Source organism: Myxine glutinosa, chromosome 2, assembly GCF_964187855.1.
Source record: "Myxine glutinosa chromosome 2, kmMyxGlut1.1, whole genome shotgun sequence".
Classification (NCBI taxonomy): Eukaryota; Metazoa; Chordata; class Myxini; order Myxiniformes; family Myxinidae; genus Myxine; species Myxine glutinosa.
In genome coordinates, this window is record NC_136262.1 from 118,711,107 (window position 1) to 118,730,832 (window position 19,726).

General features: G+C 41.4%; 1 protein-coding gene across 4 annotated transcripts in view; it reads right to left on the bottom strand.

Moving 5' to 3' along the window:
- The window catches only part of UBE2J2 (ubiquitin conjugating enzyme E2 J2), a 35,514-nt gene extending 27,644 nt beyond the window's left edge, over positions 1–7,870 (bottom strand). For 3 of the 4 annotated variants that reach the window (XM_068107306.2, XM_068107305.2, XM_068107307.2), the window contains exon 1: positions 7,636–7,771. Coding sequence is in view for 1 of the 4 variants with exons in the window: in XM_068107303.2 (XP_067963404.1) it covers positions 7,778–7,821 (44 nt within the window). In the remaining 3 variants the exon portion in view is untranslated. The other variant, XM_068107303.2, reaches the window with a different exon arrangement.
- Between the last annotated feature and the right edge of the window lie 11,856 nt (positions 7,871–19,726).

The following is a 19,726-nucleotide window of genomic DNA, read 5'->3' on the forward strand; positions in this document are numbered from 1 at the left end:
CTCATCACAACACAATCACACAACCACACATCTTGTCACAACACAATCACACAACCACACACCTCGTCACAACACAATCACACAACCACACATCTCATCACAACACAATCACTCAACCACACAACACATCGCCCGACAACACATCTCGTCACAACACAACCACACAACAACACATCGGGTCACAACACAATCACACAACCACACATCTCGTCACAACACAATCACACATCTCGTCACAACACAATCACACAACCACACATCTCATCACAACACAATCACACAACCACACATCTCGTCACAACACAATCACACAACCACACATCTCGTCACAACACAATCACACATCTCGTCACAACACAATCACACAACCACACATCTCATCACAACACAATCACACAACCACACATCTCGTCACAACACAATCACACAACCACACATCTCGTCACAACACAATCACACAACCACACATCTCGTCACAACACAATCACACAACCATACATCTCGTCACAACACAATCACACAACCACACATCTCGTCACAACACAATCACACAACCATACATCTCGTCACAACACAATCACACAACCACACACCTCGTCACAACACAATCACACAACACACATCTCATCACAACACAATCACTCAACCACACAACACATCTCGTCACAACACAACCACACAACAACACATCGGGTCACAACACAATCACACAACCACACATCTCATCACAACACAATCACACAACCACACATCTGGTCACAACACAATCACACATCTTGTCACAACACAATCACACAACCACACATCTCGTCACAACACAATCACACAACCACACATCTCGTCACAACACAATCACACAACCACACATCTCATCACAACACAATCACACAACCACACATCTCGTCACAACACAATCACACAACCATACATCTCGTCACAACACAATCACACAACCATACATCTCGTCACAACACAATCACACAACCATACATCTCGTCACAACACAATCACACAACCATACATCTCGTCACAACACAATCACACAACCACATATCTCATCACAACACAATCACACAACCACACATCTCGTCACAACACAATCACACAACCACACATCTCACCACAACACAATCACACAACCACACATCTCACCACAACACAATCACACAACCACACATCGGGTCACAACACAATCACACATCTCATCACCACACAATCACACAACCACACATCTCGTCACAACACAATCACACAACCACATATCTCATCACAACACAATCACACAACCACACATCGGGTCACAACAATCACACAACCACATATCTCATCACAACACAATCACACAACCACACAACTCGTCACAACACAATCACACAACCACACATATCGTTACAACACAATCACACATCTCGTCACAACACAATCACACAACCACACATCTCATCACAACACAATCACACAACCACACATCTCGTCACAACACAATCACACAACCACACATCCCGTCACAACACAATCACACGACCACACATCTCATCACAACACAGTCACACAACCACACATCTCATCACGACACAATCACACAACCACATATCTCATCACAACACAATCACACAACCATACATCTCGTCACAACACAATCACACAACCACACATCTCGTCACAACACAATCACACGACCACACATCTCATCACAACACAATCACACAACCACACATCTCATCACGACACAATCACACAACCACACAACACATCTCGTCACAACACAACCACACAACAACACATCGGGTCACAACACAATCACACAACCACACATCTCATCACAACACAATCACACAACCACACATCTGGTCACAACACAATCACACATCTTGTCACAACACAATCACACAACCACACATCTCGTCACAACACAATCACACAACCACACATCCCGTCACAACACAATCACACGACCACACATCTCATCACAACACAATCACACAACCACACATCTCATCACGACACAATCACACAACCACATATCTCATCACAACACAATCACACAACCATACATCTCGTCACAACACAATCACACAACCACACATCTCGTCACAACACAATCACACGACCACACATCTCATCACAACACAATCACACAACCACACATCTCATCACGACACAATCACACAACCACATATCTCATCACAACACAATCACACAACCACATATCTCATCACAACACAATCACTCAACCACACATCTCGTCACAACACAATCACACAACCACACATCGGGTCACAACACAATCACACATCTCATCACCACACAATCACACAACCACACATCGGGTCACAACACAATCACACATCTCATCACCACACAATCACACAACCACACATCTCGTCACAACACAATCACACAACCACACATCGGGTCACAACACAATCACACATCTCATCACCACACAATCACTCAACCACACATCTCGTCACAACACAATCACTTAACCACACATCTCATCACAACACAATCACACAACCACACATCTCGTCACAACACAATCACTCAATCACACAACTCGTCACAACACAATCACACAACCACACATCTCATCACAACACAATCACACAACTCGTCACAACACAATCACACAACCACATATCTCATCACAACACAATCACTTAACCACACATCTCATCACAACACAATCACACAACCACACATCTCGTCACAACACAATCACTCAATCACACAACTCGTCACAACACAATCACTCAACCACACATCTCATCACAACACAATCACATCTTGTCACAACACAATCACATCTTGTCACAACACAATCACATAACCACACATCTCGTCACAACACAATCACTCAACCACACATCTCATCACAACACAATCACATCTTGTCACAACACAATCACATCTTGTCACAACACAACCCCTCAACCACACATCTCGTCACAACACAATCACTCAACCACATATCTCGTCACAACACAATCACTCAACCACACATCTCGTCACAACACAATCAATCAACCACATATCTCATCACAACACAATCACACATCTCGTCACAACACAATCACATAACCACACATCTCCTCACAACACAATCACATAAGCACACATCTCGTCACAACACAATCATACAACGGGTCACAACACAATCATACAACAGGTCACAACACAATCACAAAACCACACATCTAGTCACAACACAATCACTCAACCACACATCTTGTCACAACACAACCACACATCTCGTCACAACACAATCACTCAACCACATATCTCATCACAACACAATCACTTAACCACACATCTCATCACAACACAATCACACAACTCGTCACAACACAATCACTCAACCACACATCTCATCACAACACAATCACACAACTCGTCACAACACAATCACTCAACCACACATCTCATCACAACACAATCACACAACCACACATCTCCTCACAACACAATCACATAACCACACATCTCATCACAACACAATCACACAACCACATATCTCATCACAACACAATCACTCAACCACACATCTCATCAAAACACAATCACTCAACCACATATCTCATCACAACACAATCACACATCTCGTCACAACACAATCACACAACCACACATCTCCTCACAACACAATCACATAACCACACATCTCGTCACAACACAATCATACAACGGGTCACAACACAATCATACAACGGGTCACAACACAATCACAAAACCACACATCTCGTCACAACACAACCACTCAACCACACATCTCGTCACAACACAATCACTCAACCACAAATCTCGTCACAACACAATCATACAACGGGTCACAACACAATCATACAACGGGTCACAACACAATCACAAAACCACACATCTCGTCACAACACAACCCCTCAACCACACATCTCGTCACAACACAATCACACAACCACATATCTCATCACAACACAATCACTCAACCACATATCTCATCACAACACAATCACAACCACACAACTCGTCACACCACAACCCCTCAACCACACATCTCATCACAACACAATCACACAATCACACAACTCGTCACAACACAATCACACAACCACACATCTCCACACAACACAATCACATAACCACACATCTCATCACAACACAATCACACAACCACATATCTCATCACAACACAATCACTCAACCACACATCTCATCACAACACAATCACTCAACCACACATCTCATCACAACACAATCACTCAACCACACATCTCATCACAACACAATCACACGTCCGTGTCCTTTCCTCCTGACAAGGTGGAAAAGTTTCTGTCAACCCTCGACTCTGATTCTGCAGCTGGACCCGACGGCATCAGCCCACGCGTCCTAAAATCCTGCTCTGCCGCTCTATCTCACCCTCTCTCTGTTCTCTTCACCCTCTCTTTTGCTCAAGATCAACTGCCATCTGCTTGGAAATCAGCCAACATCACCGCTTTGCACAAAAAAGGTGCAAAAACAGATCCTAGCAACTACAGACCAATCAGCCTTCTCCCAATTATCAGCAAAGTCATGGAATCCATCATTGCTTCGGATATGAAATCTTTCCTCTTCTCCAATGGCTTGATCTCTGATCATCAATTTGGTTTCAGACCAGGTCACTCTACTCTGGACATGCTGCTTCTGCTGTCTCAACAATGGATGGAGGTCCTCAATACCAAACAGGAAATTAGAGCTGTCTCCCTTGACATATCACGTGCCTTCGACACGGTCTGGCACCCCGCTCTGCTCACCAAACTCTCCTCCTTTGGTATCCATGGAAATCTCCACGCATGGCTGGCGGACTTCCTCTCTAGTCGTCGTCAACGTGTGGCCCTGAATGGGTTTCTCTCATCTCCTCTTCCTGTTCAGGCTGGAGTTCCCCAAGGCAGTGTTCTGGGCCCAGTGCTTTTTCTGGTCTTCATCAATGATCTCTCTGACTCTCTTGAAAATCCTCTCTATCTCTTTGCTGATGACTCCACTCTCTGCCGCTCCATTCCTCTTCCCTCAGATCGGCAGTCTGCAGCCTCCCCACTCTCTGAAGACTTGGACAAAATCACAGACTGGTCAAACAAGTGGAACATGTCTTTCAATCCTGACAAATCTCACACTCTTACGATGTCTCTCCGAAAAGATCGACTGGACAACCCTCCCATCTACTTTCTCACCAATCCTCTCCAAGAAGTTCTGTCGCTCAAGCTTTTGGGTCTCACTATCTGCCATGATCTTTCTTGGGAAAACCACATTTCCAAGCTGGCCTCCAAAGCCAGTCGCGCGAAGTCCTTCCTCGGCACACCTGAGCTCCTCACCACATACAAGGCTTTCATCCGCAGCTCAATGGAATACTGTTCTCCCCTATGGGCCGGTGCTCCTGCCTCACACCTAGCTCGGCTTCATGCTGTTGAAACCAAAGCTTTCAGAATTATTGGAATCTCCCGCGATGAAGCTATCTCTGAGGGCCTTTCACTCACTCACAGCAGGCAGGTAGGTGGTCTTTGTCTTCTACCGACTCCTCTCCGGCCTTGCACCCCCAGCTCTCTCTGTGCTCTGTCCCCCAAATATTCCTACAGGTCGCACAAGATCTGCCAGCAACCCTCTGATGGTTAAACTGCCGAAATCTCGGCTCTCTGCTCACCTTCACTCTTTCATTTCTCTTTTCTCCCGCCTCTGGAACAAACTCCCTCACTCCCTTCAATCACACTCCTCCCTCCAGGTCTTTAAAACAGCTGTTCACCACCATCTCTTATCTTCCCCCATCCAAAACCTTGATCTTTTCTACCCCCGCTAATTCACCCCAGATCCACCTTGTTTGAAATTCCAACTTCTTTCCTGGAAGTCCTGGCAGTGTCCATATGTTTTATACCTCTCCCACCGCCCCCTTCCCATGCCCCCCCCCCCCCCAAAGCCCTCGCCCTCTCTCCGATCTCTCGATGTCTCCATGTCTCTCGGTCCCTGCTCTCAAATGTTGTGTTTGTGTCCTTCCCCCTCTCTCCCCATCTTGTCTACCGCTCCCGATGTTTATATGTTTTATGTGTCGGTTTGTCTTTCTGTGTGATTAATGTTCGCTCTTTCACGAGCCTCGACCTTGTACACAAAAAAAAAAAAAAAAAAAAAAAAACACAATCACACAACCACACATCTCCTCACAACACAATCACATAACCACACATCTCGTCACAACACAATCATACAACGGGTCACAACACAATCACAAAACCACACATCTCGTCACAACACAACCCCTCAACCACACATCTCATCACAACACAATCACACAACCACACACCTCGTCACAACACAATCACACAACCACACATCGGGTCACAACACAATCACACAACCACACATCTCGTCACAACACAATCACTCAACCACATATCTCGTCACAACACAATCACTCAACCACATATCTCGTCACAACACAATCACTCAACCACACAACTCGTCACAACACAACCCCTCAACCACAAATCTCGTCACAACACAACCCCTCAACCACACATCTCGTCACAACACAATCACTCAACCACATATCTCGTCACAACACAATCACTCAACCACACAACTCGTCACAACACAACCCCTCAACCACACATCTCATCACCACACAATCACACAACTCGTCACAACACAATCACACAACCACACATCTCCTCACAACACAATCACATAACCACACATCTCATCACAACACAATCACTCAACCACACAACTCGTCACAACACAATCACACAACCACACATCTCACAATACAATCACATAACCACACATCTCATCACAACACAATCACACAACCACACATCTCATCACAACACAATCACACAACCACACATCTCATCACAACACAATCACACAACCGCACATCTCGTCACAACACAATCACACAACCACATATCTCCTCACAACACAATCACACAACCACACATCTCACAACACAATCACATAACCACACATCTCATCACAACACAATCACACAACCACATATCTCATCACAACACAATCACACAACCACATATCTCATCACAACCACATATCTCGTAACAACACAATCACTCAACCACACATCTCGTCACAACACAACCCCTCAACCACACATCTCATCACAACACAATCACACAACCACATATCTCATCACAACACAACCCCTCAACCACACATCTCGTCACAACACAATCACACATCTCATCACAACACAATCACTCAACCGCACATCTCGTCACAACACAATCACTCAACCACATACCTCGTCACAACACAATCACACAACCACATATCTTATCACAACACAATCACACATCGAGTCACAACACAATCACTCAACCACACAACTCGTCACAACACAATCAGTCAACCACACAACTCGTCACAACACAGTCAACCACACAACTCGTCACAACACAATCACTCAACCACACATCTCGTCACAACACAATCACTCAACCACACAACTCGTCACAACACAATCAGTCAACCACACAACTCGTCACAACACAATCACTCAACCACACAACTCGTCACAACACGACTGCGCAACCTCTAAAAACATATACAATACGTCACAATAAATTATTCGGAATAAACCGAGGAAGAAGCGACAACACAAAAGTCACAACTCTTTACCTAAGCCGCACCCGGGTTCTTCCCGATGCCTGTTCGTCCTGTTTCCCCTTATCACCACCTTTTTAATCCCACAAGCTCATTTTAAATACTCTTCCCTCACAATGGCCGAAAGCCCACGAAAGCGAAACGCGGCGGCACGTACACTTCCTGGTTTCCTTTACTTCGTTCACAAACATCCGTGAACATTCATCGAAACCGACATGGCCGTCTCAAACCGATTCGATATTAAACTCGAAATTAAATTAAACCGTCGGTGAATGACCGAAATGACCGAAATACCTTCTCAACCGAAAAAGCCCGAAATTTTCAACACTCACTGAAGGATGAATTCTTTCTTTTATCCTTCACTTTATTTGCTTTCCCTTTTTTTCGGTTGAGAGAACTTTCGTGATATCGATAGAAATATAGCCTAAAAATGAAGATGAAGGTAATGATGAAAAGCGAACAACATAAAGGAAAAATAAGAAAGAAAATTTAAAAGAGTTTCTTTATGATATTAATCTTCTTCTTCTTGTTTTAAGGGTGAAATGGCGTTTTCAGAGCCACGAGGATCTAGAAACACCTAAAAAAAACAACTTGAATGTGGCACAGAAACAGCCACGAGGTTTCTCTGTAATTTCATTGGGATTTCCCGCTCTCTTTTCGGAATCTCAACACCGCTTCACAGAGTCGGGGTTATTCGAGTTCACCACGCTGACGATTCCCGACAGATACGACACGTTGATGCCCATCTCTCTAATATTGTAAAAAAAGGCGCCAATCTGGATCCCTCATGGATCAAATCTTTAGGATCCCTCATAAAATGGGCATTCAAAAATAGGTGGATCAAATCTTCAGGATCCATCATATAATGGGCATTCAAAAATAGGTGGATCAAATCTTCAGGATCCATCATATAATGGGCATTCAAAAATAGGTGGATCAAATCTTCAGGATCCCTCATATAATGGGCATTCAAAAATAGGTGGATCAAATCTTCAGGATCCCTCATATAATGGGCATTCAAAAATAGGTGGATCAAATCTTCAGGATCCCTCATATAATGGGCATTCAAAAATAGGTGGATCAAATCTTCAGGATCCCTCATATAATGGGCATTCAAAAATAGATAGATCAAATCTTCAGGATCCATCATATAATGGGCATTCAAAAATAGATAGATCAAATCTTCAGGATCCCTCATATAATGGGCATTCAAAAATAGGTGGATCAAATCTTCAGGATCCCTCATATAATGGGCATTCAAAAATAGATAGATCAAATCTTCAGGATCCATCATAAAATGGGCATTCAAAAATAGGTGGATCAAATCTTCAGGATCCATCATATAATGAGCATTTTAAAATAGATGGATCAAATCTTCAGGAACCCTCATGTAATGGGCATTCAAAAATAGATAGATCAAATCTTCAGGATCCATCATATAATGGGCATTCAAAAATAGATGGATCAAATCTTCAGGATCCATCATATAATGGGCATTCAAAAATAGGTGGATCAAATCTTCAGGATCCATCATATAATGGGCATTCAAAAATAGATGGATCAAATCTTCAGGATCCATCATATAATGGGCATTCAAAAATAGGAATATCAAATCTTCAGGATCCATCATAAAATGGGCATTCAAAAATATATGGATCAAATCTTCAGGATCCATCATATAATGGGCATTCAAAAATAGGAATATCAAATCTTCAGGATCCATCATATAATGGGCATTCAAAAATAGATGGATCAAATCTTCAGGATCCATCATATAATGGGCATTCAAAAATAGATGGATCAAATCTTCAGGATCCATCATATAATGGGCATTCAAAAATAGATGGATCAAATCTTCAGGATCCATCATATAATGGGCATTCAAAAATAGATAGATCAAATCTTCAGGATCCATCATATAATGGGCATTCAACAATAGATAGATCAAATCTTCAGGATCCATCATATAGAGGGCATTTTAAAAAGGTGGATCAAATCTTAAGGATCCCTCATATGGAGGGCATTTTAAAAAGGTGGATCAAATCTTCAGGATCCCTCATATAGAGGGCATTTTATAAAGGTGGATCAAATCTTAAGGATCCCTCATATAGAGGGCATTTTATAAAGGTGGATCAAATCTTAAGGATCCCTCATATGGAGGGCATTTTAAAAAGGTGGATCAAATCTTCAGGATCCCTCATATAGAGGGCATTTTATAAAGGTGGATCAAATCTTAAGGATCCCTCATATGGAGGGCATTTTAAAAAGGTGGATCAAATCCTCATCCTCAGGGAGCCTGCTCAGCGTCGACGAGTCTGGCATTTCACTCAGGCCAACTGGCACGGTCTCCAAGCAGCCATCAATCATCTGGACTGGTCTCCCATCTCTACCACCTCTGACATCAACTCATCCTGGGAATTCTTCCAAAGTAAATTGCTCTCTCTCATGCACAGATTTATCCCATCTCGTCTTCAGTTGTCATACCCTTCCTCCCGTCCATGGTACACGGAATCTTGTGGTGAGGCTGTTGCCCAGAAACAACTTGCCTTCGTCTCCTGGAAAGCAAATCCAACGGAAGGAAATCTCATTTCCTTTCACAAAGCCCGAAACAAGTGTGTGTCCACCCTCAGGAGAGCCAGGAAACAATATCTCTCCGTTCTCAAGACCGAACTCTCTTATCTGTCTCCCTCTTCCAAATCCTGGTGGCGTCTGGTCAAATCCGTTTCTGGTGTTTGTTCCCCCTCCATCCCCTCCCTTACCTCAAACGGCTACACAGCTGACTCCGCACGTGAAAAAGCTGAATGCCTCAACTCTGTGTTTGCCTCTAAATCTTGTGTCCCAAACCCATCCCTCTCTGTACCCACCATACCCAGTCGTACCCTGCTGCTCCTGGACTCCGTGTCCTTTCCTCCTGACAAGGTGGAAAAGTTTCTGTCAACCCTCGACTCTGATTCTGCAACTGGACCCGACGGCATCAGCCCACGGGTCCTAAAATCCTGCTCTGCTGCTCTATCTCACCCTCTCTCTGTTCTCTTCACCCTCTCTTTTGCTCAAGGTCAACTGCCATCTGCTTGGAAATCAGCCAACATCACCGCTTTGCACAAAAAAGGTGCAAAAACAGATCCTAGCAACTACAGACCAATCAGCCTTCTCCCAATTATCAGCAAAGTCATGGAATCCATCATTGCTTCTGATATGAAATCTTTCCTCTTCTCCAATGGCTTGATCTCTGATCATCAATTTGGTTTCAGACCAGGTCACTCTACTCTGGACATGCTGCTTCTGCTGTCTCAACAATGGATGGAGGTCCTCAATGCCAAACAGGAAATTAGAGCTGTCTCCCTCGACATATCACGTGCCTTCGACACGGTCTGGCACCCCGCTCTGCTCACCAAACTCTCCTCTTTTGGTATCCATGGAAATCTCCACGCATGGCTGGCGGACTTCCTCTCTAGTCGTCGTCAACGTGTGGCCCTGAATGGGTTTCTCTCATCTCCTCTTCCTGTTCAGGCTGGAGTTCCCCAAGGCAGTGTTCTGGGCCCCGTGCTTTTTCTGGTCTTCATCAATGATCTCTCTGACTCTCTCGAAAATCCTCTCTATCTCTTTGCTGATGACTCCACTCTCTGCCGCTCCATTCCTCTTCCCTCAGATCGGCAGTCTGCTGCCTCCTCACTCTCTGAAGACCTGGACAAAATCACAGACTGGTCAAACAAGTGGAACATGTCTTTCAATCCTGACAAATCTCACACTCTTACTATGTCTCTCCGAAAAGATCGACTGGACAACCCTCCCATCTACTTTCTCAACAATCCTCTCCAAGAAGTTCTGTCGCTCAAGATTTTGGGTCTCACTATCTGCCATGATCTTTCTTGGGAAAACCACATTTCCAAGCTGGCCTCCAAAGCCAGTCGCCGACTGGGCATCCTCCGTCGTGCGAAGTCCTTCCTCGGCACACCTGAGCTCCTCACCACATACAAGGCTTTCATCCGCAGCTCAATGGAATACTGTTCTCCCCTATGGGCCGGTGCTCCTGCCTCACACCTAGCTCGGCTTCACGCTGTTGAAACCAAAGCTTTCAGAATTATTGGAATCTCCCGCGATGAAGCTATCTCTGAGGGCCTTTCACTCACTCACCGCAGGCAGGTAGGTGGTCTTTCTGTCTTCTACCGACTCCTCTCCGGCCTTGCACCCCCAGCTCTCTCTGTGCTCTGTCCCCCAAATATTCCTACAGGTCGCACAAGATCTGCCAGCAACCCTCTGATGGTTAAACTGCCGAAATCTCGGCTCTCCGCTCACCTTCACTCTTTCATTCCTCTTTTCTCCCGCCTCTGGAACAAACTCCCTCACTCCCTTCAATCCCACTCCTCCCTCCAGGTCTTTAAAACAGCTGTTCACCACCATCTCTTATCTTCCCCCATCCAAAACCTTGATCTTTTCTACCCCCGCTAATTCACCCCAGATCCACCTTGTTTGAAATTCCAACTTCTTTCCTGGAAGTCCTGGCAGTGTCCATATGTTTTATACCTCTCCCACTGCCCCCTTCCCACGCCCCCCCCCCCCAAAGCCCTCGCCCTCTCTCAGATCTCTCGATGTCTCCATGTCTCTCGGTCCCTGCTCTCAAATGTTGTGTTTGTGTCCTTCCCCCTCTCTCCCCATCTTGTCTACCGCTCCCTATGTTATATGTTTTATGTGTCGGTTTGTCTTTCTCTGTGATTAATGTTCGCTCTTTCACGAGCCTCGATATTGTATACAAAAAAAAAAAAAAAAAAAAAAAAAAAAAAAAAAAAAAATCTTCAGGATCCCTCATATAGAGGGCATTTTATAAAGGTGGATCAAATCTTAAGGATCCCTCATATAGAGGGCATTTTATAAAGGTGGATCAAATCTTAAGGATCCCTCATATGGAGGGCATTTTAAAAAGGTGGATCAAATCTTCAGGATCGCTCATATAGAGGGCATTTTTAAAAGGTGGATCAAATCTTCAGGATCGCTCATATAGAGGGCATTTTAAAAAGGTGGATCAAACATTCAGGATCCATCATATAATGGGTATTTTTAAAAGTTGAATCAAATCTTCAGGATCCATCATAGAATGGGCATTTTATAAAGGTGGATCAAACATTCAGGATTCCTCATAAAGGTGGATCAAACATTCAGGATTCCTCATATAGTGGACGTTTTATAAAGGTGGATCAAACATTCAGGATTCCTCATATAGTGGACGTTTTATAAAGGTGGATCAAACATTCAGGATTCCTCATATAGTGGACGTTTTATAAAGGTGGATCAAACATTCAGGATTCCTCATATAGTGGACGTTTTATAAAGGTGGATCAAACATTCAGGATTCCTCATATAGTGGACGTTTTATAAAGGTGGATCAAACATTCAGGATTCCTCATATAGTGGACGTTTTAAAAAGGTGGATCAAACATTCAGGATTCCTCATATAGTGCACGTTTTAAAAAGATGGATCAAACATTCAGGATTCCTCATATAGTGGACGTTTTATAAAGGTGGATCAAACATTCAGGATTCCTCATATAGTGGACGTTTTATAAAGGTGGATCAAACATTCAGGATTCCTCATATAGTGGACGTTTTATAAAGGTGGATCAAACATTCAGGATTCCTCATATAGTGGACGTTTTATAAAGGTGGATCAAACATTCAGGATTCATCATATAATGGGCATTTTATAAAGGTGGATCAAACATTCAGGATCCATCATATAATGGGCATTTTATAAAGGTGGATCAAACATTCAGGATTCCTCATATAGTGGACGTTTTATAAAGGTGGATCAAACATTCAGGATTCCTCATATAGTGGACGTTTAATAAAGGTGGATCAAACATTCAGCATTCCTCATATAGTGGACGTTTTAAAAAGGTGGATCAAACATTCAGGATTCCTCATATAGTGGACGTTTTAAAAAGGTGGATCAAACATTCAGGATTCCTCATATAGTGGACGTTTTATAAAGGTGGATCAAACATTCAGGATTCCTCATATAGTGGACGTTTTATAAAGGTGGATCAAACATTCAGGATTCCTCATATAGTGGACGTTTTACAAAGGTGGATCAAACATTCAGGATTCCTCATATAGTGGACGTTTTAAAAATGTGGATCAAACATTCAGGATTCCTCATATAGTGGACGTTTTATAAAGGTGGATCAAACATTCAGGATTCCTCATATAGTGGACGTTTTATAAAGGTGGATCAAACATTCAGGATTCATCATATAATGGGCATTTTAAAAAGGTGGATCAAACATTCAGGATCCATCATATAATGGGCATTTTATAAAGGTGCATCAAACATTCAGGATTCCTCATATAGTGGACGTTTTATAAAGGTGGATCAAACATTCAGGATTCCTCATATAGTGGACGTTTTATAAAGGTGGATCAAACATTCAGGATTCCTCATATAGTGGACGTTTTATAAAGGTGGATCAAACATTCAGGATTCCTCATATAATGGGCATTTTAAAAAGGTGGATCGAATCTTCAGGATCCATCATTTGGAGGGCATTTTTAAAAGGTGGATCGAATCTTCAGGATCCATCATAGAATGGGCATTTTATAAAGGTGGATCAAACATTCAGGATTCCTCATATAGTGGACGTTTTATAAAGGTGGATCAAACATTCAGGATTCATCATATAATGGGCATTTTATAAAGGTGGATCAAACATTCAGGATCCATCATATAATGGGCATTTTATAAAGGTGAATCAAACATTCAGGAATCCTCATATAGTGGACGTTTTATAAAGGTGGATCAAACATTCAGGATTCCTCATATAGTGGACGTTTTATAAAGGTGGATCAAACATTCAGGATTCCTCATATAGTGGACGTTTTATAAAGGTGGATCAAACATTCAGGATTCCTCATATAGTGGACGTTTTATAAAGGTGGATCAAACATTCAGGATTCCTCATATAGTGGGCATTTTATAACGGTGAATCAAACATTCAGGATTCCTCATATAGTGGACGTTTTATAAAGGTGGATCAAACATTCAGGATTCATCATATAATGGGCATTTTTAAAAGGTGGATCGAATCTTCAGGATCCATCATATAATGGGCATTTTATAAAGTTGAATCAAATCTTCAGGATCCATCATAGAATGGGCATTTTATAAAGGTGGATCAAACATTCAGGATTCCTCATATAGCGGACGTTTTATGAAGGTGGATCAAACATTCAGGATTCATCATATAATGGGCATTTTATAAAGGTGGATCAAACATTCAGGATCCATCATATAGTGGACGTTTTATGAAGGTGGATCAAACATTCAGGATTCATCATATAATGGGCATTTTATAAAGGTGGATCAAACATTCAGGATTCCTCATATAGTGGACGTTTTATAAAGGTGGATCAAACATTCAGGATTCCTCATATAGTGGACGTTTTATAAAGGTGGATCAAACATTCAGGATTCCTCATATAGTGGACGTTTTATAAAGGTGGATCAAACATTCAGGATTCCTCATATAGTGGACGTTTTATAAAGGTGGATCAAACATTCAGGATTCCTCATATAGTGGACGTTTTAAAAAGGTGGATCAAACATTCAGGATTCCTCATATAGTGGACGTTTTAAAAAGGTGGATCAAACATTCAGGATTCCTCATATAGTGGACGTTTTAAAAAGGTGGATCAAACATTCAGGATTCCTCATATAGTGGACGTTTTACAAAGGTGGATCAAACATTCAGGATTCCTCATATAGTGGACGTTTTAAAAAGGTGGATCAAACATTCAGGATTCCTCATATAGTGGACGTTTTAAAAATGTGGATCAAACATTCAGGATTCCTCATATAGTGGACGTTTTATAAAGGTGGATCAAACATTCAGGATTCCTCATATAGTGGACGTTTTAAAAAGGTGGATCAAACATTCAGGATTCCTCATATAGTGGACGTTTTAAAAAGGTGGATCAAACATTCAGGATTCCTCATATAGTGGACGTTTTACAAAGGTGGATCAAACATTCAGGATTCCTCATATAGTGGACGTTTTACAAAGGTGGATCAAACATTCAGGATTCCTCATATAGTGGACGTTTTACAAAGGTGGATCAAACATTCAGAATTCCTCATATAGTGGACGTTTTAAAAAGGGGGATCAAACATTCAGGATTCCTCATATAGTGGACGTTTTACAAAGGTGGATCAAACATTCAGGATTCCTCATATAGTGGACGTTTTAAAAAGGTGGATCAAACATTCAGGATTCCTCATATAGTGGACGTTTTAAAAAGGTGGATCAAACATTCAGGATTCCTCATATAGTGGACGTTTTAAAAAGGTGGCTCAAACATTCAGGATTCCTCATATAGTGGACGTTTTACAAAGGTGGATCAAACATTCAGGATTCCTCATATAGTGGACGTTTTATAAAGGTGGATCAAACATTCAGGATTCCTCATATAGTGGACGTTTTACAAAGGGGGATCAAACATTCAGGATTCCTCATATCGTGGACGTTTTATAAAGGTGGATCAAACATTCAGGATTCCTCATATAGTGGACGTTTTACAAAGGTGGATCAAACATTCAGGATTCCTCATATAGTGGTCGTTTTATAAAGGTGGATCAAACATTCAGGATTCCTCATATAGTGGACGTTTTATAAAGGTGGATCAAACATTCAGGATTTCTCATATAGTGGACGTTTTAAAAAGGTGGATCAAACATTCAGGATTCCTCATATAGTGGACGTTTTACAAAGGTGGATCAAACATTCAGGATTCTTCATATAGTGGACGTTTTAAAAAGGTGTATCAAACATTCAGGATTCCTCATATAGTGGACGTTTTAAAAAGGTGTATCAAACATTCAGGATTCCTCATATAGTGGACGTTTTACAAAGGTGGATCAAACATTCAGGATTCCTCATATAGTGGACGTTTTATAAAGGTGGATCAAACATTCAGGATTCCTCATATAGTGGACGTTTTATAAAGGTGGATCAAACATTCAGGATTCCTCATATAGTGGACGTTTTATAAAGGTGGATCAAACATTCAGGATTCCTCATATAGTGGACGTTTTATAAAGGTGGATCAAACATTCAGGATTCCTCATATAGTGGACGTTTTAAAAAGGTGGATCAAACATTCAGGATTCCTCATATAGTGGACGTTTTAAAAAGGTGGATCAAACATTCAGGATTCCTCATATAGTGGACGTTTTACAAAGGTGGATCAAACATTCAGGATTCCTCATATAGTGGACGTTTTAAAAAGGTGGATCAAACATTCAGGATTCCTCATATAGTGGACGTTTTATAAAGGTGGATCAAACATTCAGGATTCCTCATATAGTGGACGTTTTATAAAGGTGGATCAAACATTCAGGATTCATCATATAATGGGCATTTTATAAAGGTGGATCAAACATTCAGGATCCATCATATAATGGGCATTTTATAAAGGTGCATCAAACATTCAGGATTCCTCATATAGTGGACGTTTTATAAAGGTGGATCAAACATTCAGGATTCCTCATATAATGGACGTTTTATAAAGGTGGATCAAACATTCAGGATTACTCATATAGTGGACGTTTTATAAAGGTGGATCAAACATTCAGGATTCCTCATATAATGGGCATTTTAAAAAGGTGGATCGAATCTTCAGGATCCATCATTTGGAGGGCATTTTTAAAAGGTGGATCGAATCTTCAGGATCCATCATAGAATGGGCATTTTATAAAGGTGGATCAAACATTCAGGATTCCTCATATAGTGGACGTTTTATAAAGGTGGATCAAACATTCAGGATTCATCATATAATGGGCATTTTATAAAGGTGGATCAAACATTCAGGATCCATCATATAATGGGCATTTTATAAAGGTGAATCAAACATTCAGGAATCCTCATATAGTGGACGTTTTATAAAGGTGGATCAAACATTCAGGATTCCTCATATAGTGGACGTTTTATAAAGGTGGATCAAACATTCAGGATTCCTCATATAGTGGACGTTTTATAAAGGTGGATCAAACATTCAGGATTCCTCATATAGTGGACGTTTTATAAAGGTGGATCAAACATTCAGGATTCCTCATATAGTGGGCATTTTATAAAGGTGAATCAAACATTCAGGAATCCTCATATAGTGGACGTTTTATAAAGGTGGATCAAACACTCAGGATTCCTCATATAGTGGACGTTTTAAAAAGGTGGATCAAACATTCAGGATTCCTCATATAGTGGACGTTTTAAAAAGGTGGATCAAACATTCAGGATTCTTCATATAGTGGACGTTTTATGAAGGTGGATCAAACATTCAGGATTCCTCATATAGTGGACGTTTTAAAAAGGTGGATCAAACATTCAGGATTCCTCATATAGTGGACGTTTTATAAAGGTGGATCAAACATTCAGGATTCCTCATATAGTGGACGTTTTATAAAGGTGGATCAAACATTCAGGATTCCTCATATAGTGGACGTTTTAAAAAGGTGGATCAAACATTCAGGATTCCTCATATAGTGGACGTTTTATAAAGGTGGATCAAATCTTCAGGATTCCTCATATAGTGGACGTTTTATAAAGGTGGATCAAACATTCAGGATTCATCATATAATGGGCATTTTAAAAAGGTGGATCGAATCTTCAGGATCCATCATATAATGGGCATTTTATAAAGTTGAATCAAATCTTCAGGATCCATCATAGAATGGGCATTTTATAAAGGTGGATCAAACATTCAGGATTCCTCATATAGCGGACGTTTTATGAAGGTGGATCAAACATTCAGGATTCATCATATAATGGGCATTTTATAAAGGTGGATCAAACATTCAGGATCCATCATATAGTGGACGTTTTATGAAGGTGGATCAAACATTCAGGATTCATCATATAATGGGCATTTTATAAATGTGGATGAAACATTCAGGATTCCTCATATAGTGGACGTTTTATAAAGGTGGATCAAACATTCAGGATTCCTCATATAGTGGACGTTTTATAAAGGTGGATCAAACATTCAGGATTCCTCATATAGTGGACTGTTTTACAAAGGTGGATCAAACATTCAGGATTCCTCATATAGTGGACGTTTTACAAAGGTGGATCAAACAATCAGGATTCCTCATATAGTGGACGTTTTACAAAGGTGGCTCAAACATTCAGGATTCCTCATATAGTGGACGTTTTACAAAGGTGGATCAAACATTCAGGATTCCTCATATAGTGGACGTTTTATAAAGGTGGATCAAACATTCAGGATTCCTCATATAGTGGACGTTTTATAAAGGTGGATCAAACATTCAGGATTCCTCATATAGTGGACGTTTTAAAAAGGTGGATCAAACATTCAGGATTCCTCATATAGTGGACGTTTTAAAAAGGTGGATCAAACATTCAGGATTCCTCATATAGTGGACGTTTTAAAAAGGTGGATCAAACATTCAGGATTCCTCATATAGTGGACGTTTTACAAAGGTGGATCAAACATTCAGGATTCCTCATATAGTGGACGTTTTAAAAAGGTGGATCAAACATTCAGGATTCCTCATATAGTGGACGTTTTACAAAGGTGGATCAAACATTCAGGATTCCTCATATAGTGGACGTTTTAAAAAGGTGGATCAAACATTCAGGATTCCTCATATAGTGGACGTTTTATAAAGGTGGATCAAACATTCAGGATTCCTCATATAGTGGACGTTTTAAAAAGGTGGATCAAACATTCAGGATTCCTCATATAGTGGACGTTTTAAAAAGGTGGATCAAACATTCAGGATTCCTCATATAGTGGACGTTTTACAAAGGTAGATCAAACATTCAGGATTCCTCATATAGTGGACGTTTTACAAAGGTGGATCAAACATTCAGGATTCCTCATATAGTGGACGTTTTACAAAGGTGGATCAAACATTCAGAATTCCTCATATAGTGGACGTTTTAAAAAGGTGGATCAAACATTCAGGATTCCTCATATAGTGGACGTTTTACAAAGGTGGATCAAACATTCAGGATTCCTCATATAGTGGACGTTTTAAAAAGGTGGATCAAACATTCAGGATTCCTCATATAGTGGACGTTTTAAAAAGGTGGATCAA